The sequence below is a fragment of the Cololabis saira genome, chromosome 19 (genome assembly GCF_033807715.1).
Source record: "Cololabis saira isolate AMF1-May2022 chromosome 19, fColSai1.1, whole genome shotgun sequence".
Lineage (NCBI taxonomy): Eukaryota > Metazoa > Chordata > Actinopteri > Beloniformes > Belonidae > Cololabis > Cololabis saira.
This window is the reverse complement of record NC_084605.1, coordinates 17,491,232-17,513,753: the sequence shown is the minus strand read 5'-3', so window position 1 is coordinate 17,513,753 and position 22,522 is coordinate 17,491,232. Positions and strand designations below refer to the sequence as shown.

Sequence of the window (22,522 nt, the reverse complement as noted above, 5' to 3'; positions counted from 1 at the left end):
TGAAAACAAGCGTCCTGTAGGTCCACAGTTGTAAACCACTCCCGCTGACCGACCACACGCAGAGCATCTGCTGTGGTCAGCATCCGGAAGGGCAGGACCTTCATGTACCTGTTGAGGCCTCTCAGGTCCAAGATGGGACGACGTCCGCCGTCTCTCTTGCTGACGAGAAATTAGCTCGAGTAGAACCCCTGGGGCTGCAGCAGGGGGTCCACAAGCACGATGGCGCCCTTGGCAGGTAAGACGGACAACTCCTGAGCTAGAGCCAGAATGTTCACCGGATCTCTGATGATGGTCATCTTGAACCGGCCGGAGGTAGGGGGCCGGTGTCGGAACTGCAATTCGTACCCCTGGGTTAAGGTGGAAATCACCCAGGATTTCCAGGAATGCATATCAATATTAGATGTAAGTCACCGTAGTAGTAGTAGTAGTAGTAGTAGTAGTAGTAGTTGTTGTTGTTGTATTAGTAATATTAGTCTAGGATCAAGGATCTGTAAGCTAAATATAAGCTCATAAGTTAAATATCTAAATGCAAAATCAATAAAACCAAAAGAAGACTAAAATGATACTGTTCTCATTTATTTATTGTCTACTCCAGCACCTCCTTCTCATGTAAGAAGATCAGCATACACCTTCTTTCAATGATAAAGTTTGCATAACAAGGAAACAATCATGTGGCTTCATTATCAGTTACATCATCAGTTAATGTTCATGAAAGTTCAATACGAAAAAGAATGCACTAGTATTACTTGTTTGGAAAGGCAGCCAAGAGTGGCATGGCTGTCCTGCCTGTGTTGCATCTGAAGGAAATGTAACGGTTTTACTAAGATTCTCATTTGGACATCCAAGACCAGAGTGGAGATGCTTGCCCATGGTGCCCAGTGCTACACTGAAAACCATGGCACATCAGCACATTCACCTCACACTAGTGTTGGGCCACAGTCCTATGGGGAGGCCTCAGTTTCAACTTTGAGGTCTAACTATGAGACCACCCTCGATTTTAAGACCACATTGTCTTAACGTTGGCCTTAAAACAAGGGAATTTAAGGAATGACCCCTTTGCAGTTTATTGCAGAAGCCCCCTGCTGACGTGAAGAGTGCTCCCTGGCTGTTAAATAGCAGTGGCTTCCCGAACCTCGTCCTCTTTTCTTCCAGGCTTCCAAGCTCGTCCACGGAGCTCTCTATGAGCTACAAATACTACATGGTGATGAGGAGACCCCATGCGCAGCGTAACCATCCAGCTTTTCACCAAGGAATGCTGGTTTGCTTCCCAAATCTCACTTTCTTCGCCGCATGGGAAACTTCCACTGTCCTTACGTTTCCTAAGGACTACACCTCATCTCCGATCAGCGTGACTAGCATCGGCCGAGGGGCATCCCGCCAGTTGAGCTTGTGAAAGCCTACTGGTTACTAAGAACCAGTTAACACATCCTTTACAACGGAGTGACCCACAAACGTTCCAATGTTTCGACGAGCGGAATGGGGACCCCTGCGCAACGAGACGATGTGACCAGGCTACGACGACCAGGAAAAGGGAGATAGCCAGCGTCGCTGCATTCTCCATCTCCGAGCAACACAGGGAGAAAGAGAGGAAAAAGGGAGCCGCTTACAGCTGAACCAACAGCTGAGCGTAAAAACCAGCAACCTGTGGAGCACGACCAGAACCATGAGTTCCACAACCACCAAGACGCCGCCGCTAACCTCCAGGGCATCTCAAAGTAAGAGGCTTGTGTCTGGCAGAGTTAGTTTAAAGCGATTAGCATTGACTGTGTTTGCTGTTGTTTTGTTTGCTTATTACTGTGTAACGTGCTGATCGTTACGGTTTTATTATTATATTGTTAGGGGCCCGTGTAAGTGGACCCATATAACGTGTTCCCTAACTACCGAAGCGGTTCGTGCTCCTGTTTCCCTGTCAAAAGCTTAGAGCGAGAGTGGTGGATTTTGCTCCACACACTGGCTCCTGAGTGGAAAACAGCAGAACGATAAAGGTACTGGTGGTAAGGGATCTCGCCAGTTTCTTTCCCTCCTTACTAATCCACACAGACAAGTTAGTATCCCGGCCATCAGGCCTCCAATACTTTCAGTTACCACTGGGTAAAAAAAAACTCCACCCGCAGTTTTGAAAAGCGTGCGTCCACTATCTCTCTTTGAGGTCTTACGTGACGTGACGTTGTTCGCCATTTTCCTTTTGGTTTACATAACTTGACGTGACGTTGTCACGTTGTTGGATCTTGATGACATGTCCTTCCAACACAAAGCCAGTGTTCCTCTTCAACTGTACACGCACTTTATTTTAAAAATGATATTATAATAAATAAATAAATTTAAACTGAATTAGTTGGCAAATGAGTTAAACTTAGCAGTAGAAGAATCAACAATCCCCGTGTTTACCCCGTGTTATAAAGCAAGTATATTTCACAACAGAGGATCTTGTTTGAACTTTGTCTTTTCGACAGCAGATATGTAAAACGATTAAAGGGTAAGAAAGTTTTGTCAGACTTCAGTGATCCAAATAAGTGTTGTAATTCTGACAAACAAATAAACTCCTAAATCCCAAACCCTTCACTCTGAGGCCAATGAAATTCCTTACTGCTGTCTGAAAAGGCATGCAATGACTTTGCTGCCTTTTTCACAAACAAAATATTACAGATAAGACAAGCAATGTGCAGCTCCAGCTCAGGAATGATAACACTTGTGCCTTCCTATCCTCTAGTCAATCTGGGACATTTCAACCTCTTAGATTATACAACCCTAACCAAAACCGTTTTTCATTTTATTTGTTATTCACTGTTTAATTGCCACTTTTAATGTTGATGTAAAGCACTTTGAATTACCTTGTGTTCAATTGTGCTATAGAAATAAACTTGCCTTGCCTTGCCTTACTGGTATAATGTTGCTAATATGAATACCCGGAACGGTCGTATTTTTTATCTTTTTCTCTTGTTGCCCTTTTTGAGTGTCCTTTCTGGGTGTACTCTGTCCCTGTCTTGGTTTGTTTTTCTGTTAGTAGATTTAATCAATCTCATCATAGGATTAAATTAGTAAGTGTACAGTCTCTGAATCTTGACCAACATGTTGCAGAGAAAGGTCAGCTCCATTGGGCTGAGTAGGAATGTCAGGACAACTGTAACTGTGATAGAAAGTTACTGGGGAAGTTATAAAAACTTGCTTTTCTGTGTTGGTGAACAAAATAGAAGACACATTTAAGCTACTGAAATCAGTGGGGATTACATTTACGACATAGGGGCATACAAGCAGGCTCCCCCCTTTTTTCCCCTCTCTTTTCCTCCTCTCTCGCTCCCAACATCTCTTCTACCCGGGACCTGTCCACGGTCCCATGGAGTTCTCTGTGAGCTATGAAGAAGGCCACAGCTCCTATTTTAGAATGAAGAGCTACTAGCTATCGGCAGGCCTTCTTCATTATCATGCCTGAAGAAGCGTCTGGTTGCCTTGAAATGGCAACCACAGTCTGCAGCGCTGCAACGAGTGACCAACGAACGTTCCGAGCCCCAGATGAGCCGAACGGGGGACCCTTGCATGCCTCGACGTGAACGCTTTTGGACCGACCTGGAGCTGATGGAGGCCCAACTGCTGTGCCCATGCATTCCCCTCATCCACACGGAGACGAGGAGAGCAGGAGAGAGAGAGAGCCGCTCTTTATCAGGATCACCTGCGGAGCGTAACCATCCAGCTGTTCACCAAGGAACGCTGGCCTGCCAGACCAAACCACCTTATTGTTCAACTACAAAGATCCACGTAAGAGGCTGTTTTTTGTCTGGGCAGAGAAACATAGTTAACACATTTAACTAGTTTAGTTTTACGTTGTGAGCCGGACCATTGATCCTGTCACAACTGGGTTTATTAGTTTAAGTGTGTTTGTGTACTGCTACATACACGTTGTTGGATCTTGATGACATGTCCTTCCAACACAAAGCCCTTCCTCATTTCCCAGTTGAATGACCAGAGCGCACATGTGAATTTAGTTTCACATTGGTGCGACTCTGTGTTGGAAACATCAGAAGAACCGGGTTTTGTCAGCCAACAAGTTAGTTGTTGTTTATGTATTGCTGTCAACCACTGTGGTGGAGGGTTGATGGTTTCTGCTACCACCGGACCCTAAAGCTTTGCAGTCATTAGATGGCCATGAACTTCTCTGAAAGTATTCAAGAACAGTGTGAGCCCATGTGCCTGAAAACTATATCCTAGTTGAAACTGGGTCATGTAGCATAACAATAATCCCAAACGCACTAGCAACAGACTGTCTGGAAGAGAATGCAATGGTCCAGTTAAGTCCTGACCTCAACCTGGTTGAAATGCTGTGGATCTTAAGAAAGCTGTGTATAAATGAATGGCGTACTGTACAATGAGGTACTGTACGAATGCTGAACTGTAGCAACATTGTAAAGACAGTGGTCCAAAAGTCCTCATCGGTAACGTGAGAGAATGTTAACATCATACAGGAAACGGTTCATTTAGGTCAGCGCTGCTGAAGGTGTTTCCACCAGCTGCTGAATCATGGGATATACTTAGTTTCCCACACACTGCTTCTACAGTCTGCTTTGGTTTTTGATAAATAAAGAATTACACTTGACATATTTTTTATGTTCTGTTGTTTATCTAATGAAGATTATTTTTATCACGTAAAACCTTGCTATTGAAAGAGTTTTATGACTTGAACTTGACTTCACATTCAAGCAGCTCAAAGAACCTACTATTTTGGTCAAAGCAAAGCAGAAATCTTCATAAGAAAGGGAAGTATCTTCTTGGATTGTGTGAAGGTCTGCAGGGAGATGTAGATTTGTTAATTAGTACGTACTAATGTAACTAAAACAATCATTGACAAATGTTTTTCAACGAAGACTTTCAAAGGATGTACAGTACTGGCTCCTTGACTGGCTCTGAGTGACCAGTAACCAGGGTTCGAATTGGACCATGGGTCCTGGGGGAGCCAACATTTTTGAGGGGTTGGACGGGGGGGTTGGACGGGGAGGGGGTACTGCCCAAAGAAATTTTCACTTTGAAGCAAATTAATTGACGCAATTTGGCAACATAACGGGTCTCAATATAAATAAACAAATGTATCATTTGCTCCTCTTTTAGAACGGTGCTTGCTGGGTTAAAGACCATGTGAAAAACATTCTACTAGCCGTATTGCATGACCGAACTCATTTATTAATAAGAATAAAGAAAAGCAGCAAGGGGACACACAGGCAACGTTTTTTCTGCTCAAAACACCCCTTCAAGAATCCTGTATAATGGTCTTACTAGGGATGGGAATTGATAAGATTTTTTCGATTCCGATTCCATTTTCGATTCTGCTTAACGATTCGATTCTTTATCGATTCTCTTATCGATTCTCATTTGGAAAAAAGGAAAAGAAACACATTTAGTATCAACTTTGTTCTAATAAAACAAAGTTGATACTAAAATTGTTTATTTGTTTCAATTTCTTTGTTTCTCTGATCTTTTTTGTTCAAAGATATAAAACGTTTATATCTTTGAACAAAAAAATATAAGTGAGGTCTTAAGATGCCCCCAGCCTTGGGCTCCGCGATGGTGCCAGGGGGTGCCCACAAAATGATTTGTAATATACAGTAAAATATGTATTTAATATAAAATAATAATAATAAAATAAATATTCTTCTGTAGAAATTAACTAAAAACAACAAATGATTTTGTAGCAATTGCACAAGAATGTCCAGTAACATGTTCAACACCACAAACTTAGTCACTTATAACATTCATCTATTCTGGCCTGATTCTCTTCCCTGCCTTGATGAAAGGAGAATCTAGAGGTAGATGCTCTCTAACTTCTCCATAGATTAGCTGATGAGCTGCAGCTGTGTCAGGAGCTCCGCTGTCCGCCGGAGCGCACGGCACGTCCGCGTGGCCGAGAGCGCAGCTCTGCTAAAGCATGAATTATGGTTCCGCGTTAAATCGACGCAGAGCCCTCGGCGTAGGGTACGCGGCGACGCACACCGTACTGCGACCCTACGCCGTCGATTTAACGCAGTACCATAATTCAGGCGAAGCTGCAGTCTGTCTGCGCTGATCACTGACACACCGGGTCGGAGCGGATTTGGTCATACAGAAAATCGAACTCTATAACCTGTCTGAAAAAGAAACAGCCAATATTTTAGAGCTCCCCCTAAATTTCAAAAAGCAGTCTTTCAGGGGAGCCAATGTCCTTCTTAGGGGAGCTCAGCTCCCCTTAGCTCCCCCCCAATTCGAACACTGCCAGTAACAGCCCATAAAGCTCTCAGAGATCTGTTGTAATAGACGCTATATAAATAAAATTGAATTGAATTGAATGTCCCAGCTTGAACTTTTTGGCCAAAGTTTTGAGATGTTTCAATATATCGATATAATCCTCATTATACCACTTAGTTTGTGTACCAGCCTACTGCTTCCACTTCACAGCTGGGAGATAATTTTTTTGGCCTGTTAGCTTCCCCCATTTTTTCTAAAAACACAACAAGACTCATAACTGTTTCTAATTTCATGACAAAAAACAGTCTCATTAAAATAAAAACTGATTGTGACCAAGTAGTTTAATTTTAGTCTCATCAGATCAGAGGACACAAATTCAAAGATGAAGATCTTTGTTCTCATGTGCAGCTGAAAACTACAGTCTGGCTTTCCTGAGTGGGTGAATGTCTGGTTGATTTATTTTGATTTTCCCATGATGTCATACAATGAGGTTCTGATGTTGTGCCTCCAACGAACTCAAATGATATCAGCGGCCACATCAGAGACTTCTCATTATACAATTATCATTATGCTGACATTTTACAACTCTAACTGACCGTAAACAGCAAATGTTTCCTCAACAATACAGTGTGAAATGAAAAAAATTTAAAGTTCATGTTTTTTTTTTTTTCTCCAAACTGTATGTATATTTAGGGCCCGAGCACGTACAGTGCGAAGGCCCTATTGTATCTGTAGGAATTTTCCTTTTTTTTTTTTTTTTTTTTTTCCGACGAAAGGAGGGCCTTTTTGCCCTAAACGTGCCCCAAAAGTCACCAAATTTTGCACGCAAGCCAGGCCTGGCGATACATTTGATATTTCACGGTTTGCATTAATGGGCGTGGCCTGATGGCTCAACAGCGCCCCCTAGAAAACTTTGTGCCTCAAGCCCCACAATACGGTTTGACATACATGCACGAAAATCGGTACACACCTGTATCATGTCGCAACTTAAAGAAAAGTCTCTTGGCGCCATGGCCGAAACGAACAGGAAATCGGCCATTTTGAATTAATCGTGTAATTTTGCTGCAATTTATGCCATTTCTTCGGGCCGTTAATACGACCCGAACCGCAACGTGCACCCAGGTGTGTTATACATCAAAATGTGCGTCTCAATCCTGCGGCATTACTTTTCTCAGTCAAAAGCGTTACTGTGGCGACGATAGATGCCAAAAAGCGCACCCCCACTTCATCTGGTTGGTCCATATTTGATATTTCCTAATTTCTGCCGTAATTTTTGAATGGTGTGATATAAAGAGTCATGGGTGGTGTCATCCGACTCGGTATTGAGTACTTGACCTTCATTGGCATGAAATAGCCTCGCCCCTTCTTCTGATTGGTCAATATCTGATAGTTCCTACTTTCTGCCATAACTTTTGAATGGTTTGATATAGAGAGTCGTGGCTGGTGTCATCCACTAAATGTCCAGGCCCTAAGACATCTACATGCAAGTCATACAAGCGCTTCCACTGCATCACGCCTGAACGTGCACAAGGGTGCGAGGGCCCGTTCATCGCTGCTTGCAGCTTTAATTCTCTTTGCATTTGAATATAACCTAATACTGAGCAGTGATTGCATAGGTTTTCATTACCTTCAGCTACCACAGCCGACTGCTCATTTAAGTCCAGTAGTCTGTCAACCTTGTGAGATCAACGTGGATTTCAGAGTTTAGTTATGATTAGCAAGTAATGAACATTAGTCTCCACTTTGGAGCAAATATGAGCATCAATAGTGACTGCCAATCACACTTACACATCCTAACCATGTGTGTGTGTGTGCGTGCGTGCGTGCGTGCGTGCGTGCGTGCGTGCGTGCGTGCGTGCGTGCGTGCGTGCGTGCGTGCTACTAAAATACTGACAACATAACTACAAGACTGATGAATCGATGTGGTATCTGCAGTCGCGAGGACTCTTTACTAGTCTGTGGTGGTGAGAAGAGAGCCGAGCAAAAAAGGGAAAAGCTCCCTGTTTACTGTTCGATCTTTGTCACTGCCCCCGCCTGTGGTCGCAAATTATGGGTAGTGACTGAAAGAATGAGATCGCGAATACAAGAGGATGCAATGAGTTTCCTCAGTGGCTGGACTCTCACTTATAGATAAGATGAATCCAGGAAGGACTCAGAGTAGAGAAGCTTCCCTTCCACATCAACATGAGCCAATTGAGGTGGTTGGGATGCCTCCCTGCTGGAGAGATTACGTCTCCAGGGTGGCCTGGAAACACCCAAGTGTCCTACTGCAGGGCTACAGGTGGGGGGATGTTTGATGACCCAAACCCAGAAAAGCAGATGATAATGGATAGATGGATGGATACATGCTAACAAAACACAACTGCACTGATTTTGCAGATGGCCATCTATTTATTTATTTATTTTTCTATTTATTTATTTTTCTATTTTTTATTTCACATACTGTATCATGTAGATTATTCATGCACTATGCACTTTGTTTTCTGTCTTTCTATCTTTTTAACTGCAATGATGAGCCTGCACAACCAAGATTTTCACCCATGTTACTTACTTGTAATATGATGTGACAATAAAGATTGATTCTGATTCTGAATGAGAATTGACATGTCACAGCTTAACAAAAACCTTGAATATTCCAAATAATTAGAAACGGTAGACCTTTATCAATAACATCCAGCTGACTTAATCTTAAAAACTCTTCTACACAGCAGCGTCGGGATGACAAGTGGGAAATGGGAAATTAATATTATCAGACTTCTCCCAGGCTCTTGTCATTGTGATAAATACAAATAGATGATAATTGTGTCAAAAACCCTGCATATTACAATCCCTAAAATATTTCAGCAGTCACACAGAGCTTGTCTATGTATAATCATCTACTCACTTGGTCTGTTCATCCTTAATTGGACAGACAAATCTGCCACCAGGTCACTCCACGGATGATTTAAGGCACCAGCATGCAGACGTTTTTTGGAACATAAAACCTGTCTCATCTTACACAAACAGGTCCCTTCTGCATGGTGACTCAGTGGTTGCTGGCTGCAATATTTCTCATTCATTTAAGCTTTAATCCCAAAGCGCACATACGCCATATGAGACTCCGAAAGATGAGGGCAGAAAAAGAAAGACCCAAGGATGAGCATGTTTGCCTGACCTGAATGCCAAGTAGCTATCTTTGTGCCCCCTCCACCTCATCCGCTTTGCCTTTTCTACAGCCCAAACACACCAACACATGTGCAGCCACTTATACACTCACACAGTGTGTCTTCATACATGTACATGCACTCATGCTCGTGTGTCCATGCATGCACATCACTGCGGCAGCTCTGACACACCTGACCTCACCTGCCTGCACGGAAGCAAACAAATCCTCCCTTAAACACGCACACTCACATTTAAAACAACAGAAGAGGGAAATATTTACTCTACATCTCCTTTAGCACATATTTATTAAGAAGAGACGGGTGCACTCATGGTCCAGTACTCCACATTCATCAGTCATCTTCCATGCAGCATCACAGCCATCACCCAATCATAGCAGCATCACAGAAGAACGCTGCATGTCTCTGTCAAGGATGCAAGGGGTTAGAAAGTTACCGTTTTCTAGTTAATGACGGTGCATCCTCAAGCGCCACATGCCTCCCTCTTCCTCCTCCCCCTTCTCCATTTTATTCCCACTGCAGCTCTGTGTATTTCCCGCGCCCAGAGGATCTGTCGGAGTCCCCCTTCGCTGGTTCTTGTAGTAGTGCCTAAGAGGCAGTTAGCATGGCTTCCTGCCCCCCCTCCTCCTATCCCTTCTCTCTGGCTCTCCTCGCATCTGTCACTCTTTCCCCCACCCTTGAGAGAAATGATAAAAAAGCCCTCCCTCCTTCCTTCACTGTCTCTCCATCGCTCCTTCTCTCTCCCACTGCCGTTCCCTCACAATGGGTACAGCGTGTGCCTCCTTGCAAAGCCCAAGCATTGCCAAATACATGATATCACTATTTGCCTTATAAGGGGAACAGTGGGTTGCCATGACGACAGCAGACTCCACCTGCTTCCCCACCTCTCTCTGTCAGTCTGAGTTCACCTTTTTATATCATAGAGGTAGATGGTGTGGCATGGCTGCATTGACGAGGCATGTGAGAGATGAAGAGAGGGTGAATAGGAAGGAAAAGAGTAGACATGTGGACAGAGGGAGCAGACTGATGAACACTACCTGCACAAGGTACAGAGTGATACTTAAAGGTGCAGTTAGTCCTTTGGGGAGCTATATTTACCTGCCATCTCAGTTTAAGAGGATCAATGATCATCTGTTAATAACCAATTCAAGGCAGAAGAGAATCTGTAACCTGCTGGTTTGACCCAAAACAGATCCTATTCTGTTCTGTGAGACTTGGTACATGAACAGCTACACCAGAGGTGAGCTGAAAAGCCTACTGTGTCCTACAAGAATAAGATGGCAGCACATACTTTCAGACAGGAATTTATGTCAATGTATTCAGTTGGTGTGCCACAAACAGTTGTTCAATCATTTATTCAAGATACATTTCTTTTAATATTTATTTGGATGTCATGCTCTAGGTCTCCGAAAAGTGCCAAGGGACAAGTCCTTTTATACTAGACGCTAAATAAATAAAATTGACTTGAAATGTCTTGAACTGAGACAGAGTACATGAAGTGAATGAGAAAATCAAGTTATTAGTTTTGGAAAGATAAAGGAACCAGTAAGCTGACAATGAAAAAGAGCTGGTTTGATCCGAATCATCTGGAGAACATGGTGCAGTCCTACTTCTGTGATTTAAAGTACGTTACAGAAAAAAAAAATGAAAAAGCTGCTTCTGTTGTGGGGCCTCTGGAGCTGAAAGAAGGTACTTCACAAAATGAAAAATCTCAGACAACCCTGAATATCCTCTTAACAACACAGTGATTCAGCAACGGAGTCTTCCATCAGACGCTTCTTCAGATCCACTGCAACACAAACTGCTACAGGAGATCCTTCAGACCTCTACCGGAGACCCTTCAGGGGGGGCATGGTGGCGCAGCTGGTAGTGCAGCCGTCTCACAGCTAAAAGTTCCCCCATGGGAACTTAGCACCACACCCTGGGAGAGGTTGGCGTAAAGGCCTTTCTGTGTGGAGTTTGCATGTTCTCCCCGTGTTCCCTTGGGTAGATAATGTGAGCCACCCTCACAAAAACATGCAGCAATCCTGGGCTATACACTGCCCCCTCTGGCCAGCCGGGCACCTGATAGGGGGGGGGGATCTGGCGGGAATAACGTGATCCTTCCACGCGCTACGTCCGGCCGAAGAAGCCCCACCCCTGTCTGGTGAAAAGAAGTGGCCTGCTCACTCCTCAAGTAAGCTCAGACTTGAGCTCAGTGCAAGGCCCCCCCAGGGTTGGTAGAGGGAGCAATGCCCAGGACTGACTTAGGTAGGAGCACTGGGTGATGAAATGGGGGAAAAAAATCAGGATGAAAATATTTAATATTCGTACTGCTACAGGAGATCCGTCGGACCTCTACAGGAGACCCTTCGGGCCGCTACAGGAGATCCTTCAGACCTCTACAGGAGACCCTTCAGACCGCTACAGGAGATCCGTCGGACCTCTACAGGAGACCCTTCGGGCCGCTACAGGAGATCCTTCAGACCACTACAGGAGACCCTTAAGTTCGTTACAGGAGATCCTTCGGACCACTACAGGAGATCCTTCAGACCACTACAGGAGACCTTTCAGTCTGTTGCAGGAGATCCTTCAGACCGCTACAGGAGATCCTTCGGACCACTACAGGAGATCCTTCAGACCACTACAGGAGACCTTTCAGTCTGTTACAGGAGATCCTTCAGACCACTACAGGAGATCCTTCAGACCGCTAAAGGAGATCCTTCAGATCTCTACAGGACATCCTTCAGACCGATAAAGGAGACCTTTGGGACTGTTACAGGAGACCCTTCACATCTCTCCAGGAGATCCTTCCTGCCTAGAGCAATAAACCACTACAATAAATTGTTGAGGAGATTGAAAATAAAAATGCAGTTCCCCTTCGAAGATTAATAAAGAATACATAACTGACTAAAATAGGACCAAAATCCTTGAGCACACATGATAAATGATTTATTTATTTATTACATTGAACTGAAAGTATAGACTTTAATTTCTGCTAAATCATGTATGAAAACACAGGGCTCTCTACGGTTTGCTCTGAAGCTTTGACAACATCACAGTGTTCCTCTTCAACTGTACACAAACTTTATTTTTAAAATAATATTATAATAAATAAATAAATAAATTTAAACTGAATTAGTTGGCAAATGAGTTAAACTTAACAGTAGAAGAATCACCAATCCCTGTGTTTACCCCGTGTTATAAAGCAAGTATATTTTACAACAGAGGATCTTGTTTGAACTTTGTCTTTTCGACAGCAGATATGTAAAACGATTAAAGGGTGAGAAAGTTTTCTCAGACTTCAAAGTGATCAAAATAAGCGTTGTAATTCTGACAAACAAATAAACTCCTAAATCCCAAACCCTTCACTCTGAGGCCCATGAAGATCCTTACTGCTGTCTGAAAAGGCATGCAATGACTTTGCTGCCTTTTTCACAAACAAAATATTACAGATAAGACAAGCAATGTGCAGCTCCAGCTCAGGAATGATAACACTTGTGCCTTCCCATCCTGTAGTCAATCTAGGACATTTCCACCTCTTATATTATATATTATGATTATACAACCCTAACCAAAACCGTTTCAAAATTAAAGCCCACAACATGCCGTCTTGATATTCTGCCTTCAAACTTTTTTAAAACAGTTTTTAACTGCATAGCTCCGGATGTACTGCAGATAATAAATACTTCTCTTCAAGCAGGCCAGTTTCCCCAGGCCTTGAAAACTGCAGTAATAAAACCTCTTCTAAAAAAATCAAATCTGGATTCTACAACACTTAGTAACTATAGGCCAATATCAAATTTGCCATTTTTGGGGAAAGTCATTGAAAAGGTTGTTTTCCAGCAAATTCATGCTTTTATGATGCAAAACAATCTTTTTAACACATTTCGGTCTGGATTTCGGCAACAATACAGCACTGAGACTGTACTCAAAGTCTAAAATGATATTAATCTGAATAATGATGCATGCAAATCATCTGTTCTGGTATTACTGGATCTCAGTGCTGCATTTGACACAGTTGATCATGACATACTACTCAACAGATTGGAAAAGTTGGTGGGACTTACCGGCACTGTGCTTCAATAGTTCAAATCTTACTTGCAAGATAGGGCCTTTTTTGTGTCAATTGGAAACCATGAGTCTGAGATAACCAAGATCACATGTGGGGTTCCTCAAGGGGCAATTCTAGGACCGCTTCTATTCAACATCTATATGTTACCCCTAGCTCAGATTATGGAACATTTCCTACCATACTTATGCCGATGACACACAACTCTACATTTCAGTGTCATCACGTGACTACAGTCCCCTACTTTCATTGAGTAATTGTATTCATCAAATCAATGAGCCAGAATTTTCTCCAGCTAAATGTAAAAAAGACAGAGGTGATGATTTTTGGCCCTAAAAATTAAAGGGAAAAGATCAGGGCTCACCTTGGCTCCATGTCATTGACAGCTACAAATCAAGCCAGAAATCTTGGTGTAATTATTGACTCAGACCTGAACTTCAACAGCCATCTAAAGTTTATCACTAAATCTGCCTATTACCACCTGAAAAACATTGCTAGAATTAAGGGGTTTCTGTCTAAACAAGACATGGAAAAACTTATTCATTCATTCATTTTCAGTAGGTTGGATTATTGCAATGGCATCTTTACAGGCCTTAACAAGAAATCAATCAGGCAGCTGCAGCTGATCCAGAACGCTGCCGCCAGAGTCCTTACAAACACCAGGAAACTGGACCATTACACCGGTCATGAAATCGCTACATTGGCTTCAAGTGAGTCAAAGGATAGAGTTTAAAATCTGACTGCTGGTCTACAAAGCACTGAATGGTCTTGGACCAAAATACATGCTTGATCTGTTAGTCCCTTGAAGCACCCAGACCCCTTAGGTCATCTGGATCTGGTTTGTTGTGTGTCCGAAGGACGAGAACCAAGCATGGTGAGGCAGCGTTCAGTTATTCTGCTCTTCCTTCAAGGCCAGCCTTGATTTCTTACAGCTGACTGCATGGTTCGAAGCAAAGGAACTTCCATAATGACTCAAAGCCCCAGGAGGCTTTGCATTTACGGCCCTTGGTGATAAGGAATAGCCTTCTTATTGGGCATGAGCCCCAAAACGCAGGAGGGGCCATTGTTGATTTATGGCAGCCCGGGTTCGGCTATAAAGAGCAGGCTCCTCCCTTTTTTCCCCTCTCTTTTCCTCCTCTCTCGCTCCCAATATCTCTTCTACCCGGGACCTGTCCACGGCCCCATGGAGTTCTCTGTGAGCTATGAAGAAAGCCACAGCTACTATTTTAGAATGAAGAGCTACTAGCTATCGGCCGGCCTTCTCCATTATCGTGCCTGAAGAAGCGTCTGGTTGCCTTGAAATGGCAACCACAGTCTGCAGCGCTGCAACGAGTGACCAACGAACGTTCCGAGCCCCAGATGAGCCGAACGAGGGACCCTTGCATGCCTCGACGTGAACGCCTTTGGACCGACCTGGAGCTGAAGGAGGCCCAGCTGCTGTGCCCATGCATTCCCCTCATCCACACGGAGACGAGGAGAGCAGGAGAGAGAGAAACACTCTTTATCAGGATCACCTGTGGAGCGTAACCATCCAGCTGTTTACCAAGGAACGCTGGCCTGCCAGAACAAACCACCTTATTGTTCACCTACAAAGATCCACGTAAGAGGCTGTTTTTTGTCTGGGCAGAGAAACATAGTTAACACATTTAACTAGTTTAGTTTTACGTTGTGAGCCGGACCATTGATCCTGTCACAACTGGGTTTTGTTTATTTTATTGTTTGTGTACTGCTACATCCACGTTGTTGGATCTTGATGACATGTCCCTCCAACACAAAACCCTTCCTCATTTCCCAGTTGAATGACCAGAGCGCACATGTGAAGTTAGTTTCACATTGGTGCGTCTCTGTGTTGGAAACATCAGAAGAACCTGGTTTTCCAGTAGTGAGAAGTTATTCTAGTGTCTTGGGTTTTACTTTTCCCCTCTCATCCTCTCCTACTAACCCCCCCACACACACACTCTTATCTTGGTCATAAAGCCTCCGAGTTTGTTTTTCACTGGATGAGACAAAATCTCGTCCGCCATTTTGAATCACACTAGACTCAGTCACCACGTGACTTTGTCAGCCATAAGTTAGTTGTTGTTTATATATTGTTTAGGCATTGGAATTTATCTCAAGTGTTGATTCACTATCTTTTAACACTTGTGTGAATAAATTCTTATTCATTTGAATGAGAGAAAAGTTTTGTGTTTATTTTATACACATTTGTCACAGCTGCTGGTTGCAAAGGTCTGTGCTTGGACTCCTTCCTTCACTGTTGTTCTGTAACGCCACCCCTGGCAACAGGCTGGCACGTAGGGAATAACAGTTACCTTGAGACTGATTTTGCTGTTCAGTTATTATTTTCCTGATCCTGAACAGCAATTTTGAAATGAGGAAGCTGTGAAAACAAGAAGCCTACAACAATATTGACTAAAAACATTTAACAAACCCCCTGCAGAGGGAGAAACCACTGTGCTCAACTATCCTACAACATGCCACCCTGTCAGACCTGGTCCATTTAAATCAATATGTTATATATATATAATTATTCAATTCAATTTTATTTATATAGCGTCTACTACAATACAGGTTGCCTGTAGGCGCATTCCAGAGACCCAGAACTTGACCCCCGAGTCATTATTACGTAAACAATGGCAGGTAAAAACTCCCCTTTAGGAAGGAAGAAACCTGGATCAGGAACTGGATCATAAGGGGGGACCCTCCTGCCGAAGACCAGCTGGGCAAAGCAGGAAAAAGGAGATGAGAAATGGAGAATGAAAAACAGACAGATGAGAGACACAGATACTGTATATTGTCAAAGGTACAACATACTAGATATGTTAGCATTAATTATCCATTAACTGGAGAACTAAGAGTTTGAGGTTACAAAAGACCAATACATTGCTAACTGGTGTACAACAGAGACAACCATATAAAGAGATGTAGACAGCAGACACTGAGGCAGTCAGAGGGTGGGATTGCAGGGCAGCATGCAGCTCTGGAGGCTCTGGCCTGCAAACATGTACAGAAGAGAAAAGGAGGGGGGGCGCAGATCAACACAACAAAGTACAAGAACAATGGACAACAATGATGGCTATGATTACTTATAATTAACAACTGAGGATTGATCTTAGCAAAGGAAAGTGAAGAAGAGGAGAGAAGGAGGGGTTAATGTTTCAGTGTGGGAGTATGAGCTTATTTTTCGAAATGCTGAATTATTCTTTTAAACCAATTAGAGAAAAGGTGACTTGGGTAGATTCCAGTGATCATCTGTCATTAAGAATAGAGGCTTGTGGTGGATTTGGTGATTGATGGCAGGCTGAAATGGAAACTGAAGTAGAAACAGTCAGAAAGAGGAGACGTAATGGAGCAGAAAATGTAATATTTTCTCACAACTGCACTTAAATATTTTTCTCCATCCTCTGTTGCTGACTCTTTATATACGTATATAAACATTAAATAAATGGCCATCACTGACCAATAGAGCAGGTCTTAACCTGTTCACCCCTAGGGATTTTGGAGGTGAATTTCACCTGAACAGGCCTATCCAAATTAAATAGGGATGCCCCGATACCGATACTGGTATCGGTATCGGGGCCGATAATGCCCTCATATACTCGTACTCGTACTCGCAAAAATCCTCCGATACCACACACCGATACTTGTTGTTACTGGTTAGCGCCGCTAGGGGGAGATGTTGAGCCGCCCCGCGGCTCCCCGGGCCTGGCAGCCTGGCTGGCTACAGCCGCAGAGCTGCTGCTCTGTGGCTGTAGCCAGCTGTTCCATGTTTCAGTAAATTCTATCTTCCTTAATTATACAAACTGGACAAACCTTACTCACAGGGAACTTTATTAAACACTCCACGTAACTCAGTACAACATAAACAATCCCATTGTTACATTCCGGTTAGCCGCGTTAGCCGATTAGCAGCGTTAGCCGCGTTAGCCACGCCGACAGCCTGCAGTCTGTCTTGCTTCTGTCGTCGTCCCTTATTTTGAAATATGTCCACCCTGCTGACGTCCTGCTTACATTAATTGTCACTATCTTGCCTGAAACGGCACTATATATAGTAAGAATGATATTGTTTATGGTCTTCTTCTTCTCTGTTTTATTGGCGGATCGCAACCAACTTTAAGGAGCATACCGCCACCTACTGTACAAGAGTGTGTAACATCATTTCATTTAGCCTGTTTTTTAAATTCTATTTGATTGTTTATGTTGTTTCCAGAGGTGGGTAGAGTAGCCAAAAATTGTACTCAAGTAAAAGTACTGTTACTTCAGAATAATATGACTCAAGTAGAAGTAAAAAGTAGTCATCCAAATAATTACTTGAGTAAAAGTAAAAAAGTACTTGGTGAAAAAACTACCCATGTACTGAGTAACTGTTGAGTAACGTCTGAAGTACAAAATAATCATCTTCAGGCAAATTAAATCAATAAAATAAATAAAAATAAAGAATAGCTAAATTAAATTAAATTAAATTAATCTTAAAGTAAATTCAAGTACTTTAATAAATAATAAAATAATAACAGAATAAAAAAAAAAATTAAGCACAAGTAGCACAACATTTTCAAGCCTTTGTACTTTTCATTTTTAACCAGGCAGAACTAGAACAAGCCCATGAGCTCATAGAAACTCTGTGTGTTTGAGTCTGTGTAAATGTGACAAAACATGCAAAAACAAACATTTTTCCCAAAGAATCACTCAGTGATGTCATGAGATTGACGCGTATGTGGATAAAAGGGATAAAAGAAAAGTAACAGCTCAATGTAGCCTAGCTGGCCGAGTTTTGTTTAAAATTGAATTTCTGTTGCAAATAAAACCTGTCTTCCAATTCATTGCATTTTTAGCCTAGTTATTTTTGTGGTAGAAGTATCGGATCGGTACTCGGTATCGGCGAGTACACAAATTAAAATACTCGTACTCTGTGTGAAAAAAATGGTATCGGGACATCCCTAAAATTAAATCAACAATATCTCCACAATTATAAGGACAATATGCATAATCTTTGTCTCAATGGATAGCTAAGACATCACAGCATACATTTACAGTGTCAGAAAAATTGTGAAAGTTCACATGCCCAAAAGCCACGAGGAGTCAACAAAATGGCCGTGACCGGCAGGATATGAGATGACGGCAGATGAAGCAGTTTCACTACTATGAAGGATTAAGCTGTTAATTCTGGTCCATGAATCGTGTGGATAGACTGAAAATGACAACGAAACGGTAAGGAAATAAAATATACTGCTTTTGGTCGGAATAGTTTTGGGATGTGCTGATGTAGTGTGTGATGAACACGCAATCTGATGTGCTGGCTGTGAAATGTGAATTTGGGCTTTCGGTTTGTTTTGAGATTGGCATGAAGTGGTCGCCCAGAAAAGGTTATGTTCAGTATCATCTGAAAGTGTAGTTTCATATGATACCCACTACATTGGGTTGTAGAAAATGGATCTTGCGTTCTGTTGCGTTTTGTTGCATGTCGCTCCTGTTGGGGGCGCCATCATTTGTTGCATATGTATTTTTAAGTTGTTATAAATCAAATACTTTGTTGCCAAAACGTACTTGGAGTTATCACATATTGGCTTTAGGGCTTTTGTTTGAGAAACAGTTGAAAGAAAATACCATGACAGCACTTGAGTAACTTTTTCCACACATGAACTGGTGCATCCAGCTGCTGGACCGGGTACCGGGTCCGTCGGGGGGACGGGGTTAAAGATACTTGTGTGTTTCTGTGGCCCCAGAGGCATCGGAACCCATAATGCGCTTGTTTCCTGTTATCCCACAGGAAGAAAATGTTCTGATAGGTACTGCAATATAGTACAGTTTTTTGGTAATTAAGTTTACTTACAAGTAAACAATATAACTGCACCATAAAAAGACCAATAGCACAGAAGGTACTGATTTCAACCTAAACAAAACACAACACCTTTGTTTGGTTCAGTGAGGAGTCTACATTTGCAGGGCAGTTTTGGCATCAAATCAGAACAGAATTTGCTCTACTGCTCCTGTAACTTTATCTGTACCCAATTTCAGGCCATGCTACAAACAAAGCTGTAATACCAGTTTTAAAAGAAGCCCAGTAGTTAACGTAAACCTGTTGTTATGAGTGGAGCTGAAGAGATATGGCTGAAAAGGGAACTGTTCTACAACAACCTTTTCACCACAACAACAGACATTTCATTAACAACACAGGAATTTCCATCAACACTATATGTCCCCCCAAATATTTACTTATCTTCACTGACAACATTATCAAGCAGTTCCAAGATTTTCCAAAATCATCAATTGTTTCCGTGCACTTATATCTCAGTCACCAGGAATGTTATTATGATTTCATGATATTCGTTCTCCCTTATTTAAGGAATTACTGGTGCTTTTAATCAAATCATGATCAAGTCATCAAGATGTGTCCTCTTCAGCATTCGTGATGAGCCAGGACCAACTATTAATCTACAATTCCATGGAAATGCACATGAAAAATGGAAAGATGAACAAAAAAACAGGTGACAAGCTCTGCTGCTGATGACTGATAAAAAGAAAAGATTGAGTTTGATCATAAATTATTGGTTTGTTTTACATATACAAATATTTCAACCGTAATGATAATTTAACACAGCTTGCTCTAACAGATATATCTATTTAAACTGGCAATAAATTGTTAGTTTAAAAGCTAAACTCAATGAAAATGTTTTCCTAGATTCATTTAAATGATGGTTTTTAGGAACGTGCGCTGCCTGCATCGACTTTGTCTCCTGCTACATGATGACAGAAACTTCAACTTCAGGTATCTCAAATAAATGTATTTTTATGGCAAGTGTGTGAGTGGGATATACTGACTATGTTACAAGTACTCATGTCACCAATGCAAAGTCTGAAAATGTATATTTTTAGGTGGTATGTGCAAAAATACCTGCCGCTGTGCAGCAACTGAGCCCTGCGACGCACCGCCAGCACTGTTGGAGTACTTGTTTTTGTGGAGGTCCATCAGGGCGTCTCGCTGCCGTTCAATGTCCACCTTGTGGATGCTATTCAGGGCCTCCAAACTTTTGGCAGCCACGGAGTTGTGCCGGCGGTCCAGCGAAGATGACGTGAACCCCCCATTGTTATTATCGGGGAATCGTCGGGCCCCACGGCCGCCGCTGGCAGCCAGGGTGTGGTAATCCCGTGGGAAGTCGGCATCACCGGCAGAGATCATGGGACCCTTTCTCTTCTCTCGACCTGCAGACGGAGACAGGTTTTAAAATAAGATAGAAAATGGTGGTTTTTAGTAACAAGATCATTTTGTGGAAAAATAAGTCTTTTTTTTGTTTGCAGGATTGTTAAATAGTTTATGACACTATAAAAACAACAGATACTCCACGCATTTAATTATAGTTCCTAAGATTTCCTAAGAAAATATCATCGAGAAGAATTTAAAAATAGATGAATTAATTAAAAACATGCCTCAAGTGGAGGAGTTTAACTATGCCGGGGTCTTGTTCACAAGTGAGGGAAAGATGCTACTGCTACTACTACTACTACTACTAGTACTTTTTCTGCTGGGCCCCCCTTTGGTTTAAAATTTTTAATGTTTTAATGTTTTTTAATGTAACATTATTCAACATTGCTATCAGTACATTTTTTCAAAAATGCCTCACTGTGTAAAATGTGTTTAAAAACATGAACAACATCCCATCAAAAACCTGCCCGTAATGTTGACATTGTCCCCTTTCCCCCGCAATGTCTCTGGCACCCCCCACTTTCATGTGGTCAGGATTTATGGTGGAGCGCCACAGTTATGAGAGTTTGTTGCTATTCTCACTCGTGAACAGTGTTCTTCAAATTGATGGCAGGCCTCCTGGTTTATAAACTCCAACACTGTCTTACTGCTAGGCTTGCCACCCGTCCCTTGAAATACAGAATTGTTACGTAATTGGGATTTAAAAGTTGTGTTCCGTATTGAACCAATACGGAACGCAGTTGATTCCGTATTTCACAATTGTCCTATGCACGTCTTTCAAACACGCGCACACACATGAACAACTAACTAACAATAATGAACAAAATAAAGGACAAGATATATTAAAGACAGCAACATATGTTGGTATGCTCTCTGTCTGCGCTCTCTGCCTGCCCTGCAGACAGCCCGCCCCTTTGTGCTCCGTTGCCTAGTTACCTCGCTCACTGCTGGTACTGCACGCGTGCCTTTTAAAAAAAGTCAAGTCAAGATGTCTACAGAGGCTCCAGACACCCCACCTCGTCCTAAAAAGAGCAAACAGAGGTCTCCCGGAGGTGTGTAAGACAGCATGCTGCAGGGGACCTCCACAAACGTAATATAACATCCCAGAGGAGCCAGGCATCTGTTGCACAGTTCTTCATACCTGAAACATCCCCTGAGCTTGATATGGTGTATATTATGGTCTTATTTATTGGTCATAATATACAGGTGAAGGTCGGAAAATTTGAATATATTGCTAAACTTAATTCATTTCAGTAAATTCAACTAAAGGTGAAACAAATATATTATTTCCCACTACATGCAAAGTGAGATATTTCAAGCCTTTATTTGTTATAATTTTGACGACTATGGCTCACAGCTTATGAAAACCCCAAATAAAAAATCTAAAAAAAATGTGAATATTTTATGAAATCAATAAAGAATGAAATCATCAAAATTATAACAAATTAAGGCTTCAAATATCGTGCTTTGCTCAGTGGAGCCCATGAAGTGAGCTCTTCATCACTTTGAACTTTGAGCAGACCTGTTCGGAGTTCCACACAACAGTTCTGAAAGACAAGGAGCTGCTTGTCTTTTGTCGTTTTGTCATTTAATTTAGGTGCGGTTCTGTTGAACTGCCCAATGCAGGCTGACTTTGTTTAATTTACGATGACCATGCTCAGGTTCAGGCTGTCTGTACAGTCAAGAAAGTTCAATGCTATTAAAGCACTTTAAACTTTAAATCAAAGCATTTTGTTTTTTCATATAAAATATATACATTTCTATACATTAGAGACATTTTGGGGATGACCCTTTTTTTTGGTGCTCGCGCGGCTGAAATCGGGACATCTCTTATTTCTATTTCTGAAAGTTGGCAACCCTAACTGCCACTGAAAACTACTCACACTCACAAAGGCTGTGCTT

The 22,522-nt window shown here is 42.3% G+C and overlaps 1 protein-coding gene across 3 annotated transcripts in view; it reads right to left on the bottom strand.

Annotated features, from left to right (window-relative positions):
* Window positions 1-20,507, bottom strand: part of srcin1b (SRC kinase signaling inhibitor 1b) — a 147,651-nt gene extending 127,144 nt beyond the window's left edge. For all 3 annotated transcript variants that reach the window (XM_061707906.1, XM_061707907.1, XM_061707909.1), the window contains exon 1: window positions 20,312-20,507. In XM_061707906.1, the coding sequence (XP_061563890.1) occupies window positions 20,312-20,386 (75 nt within the window). In that variant the 5' untranslated portion in view covers window positions 20,387-20,507. The remainder of the gene's footprint in view (window positions 1-20,311) is intronic.
* Window positions 20,508-22,522: the final 2,015 nt, after the last annotated feature.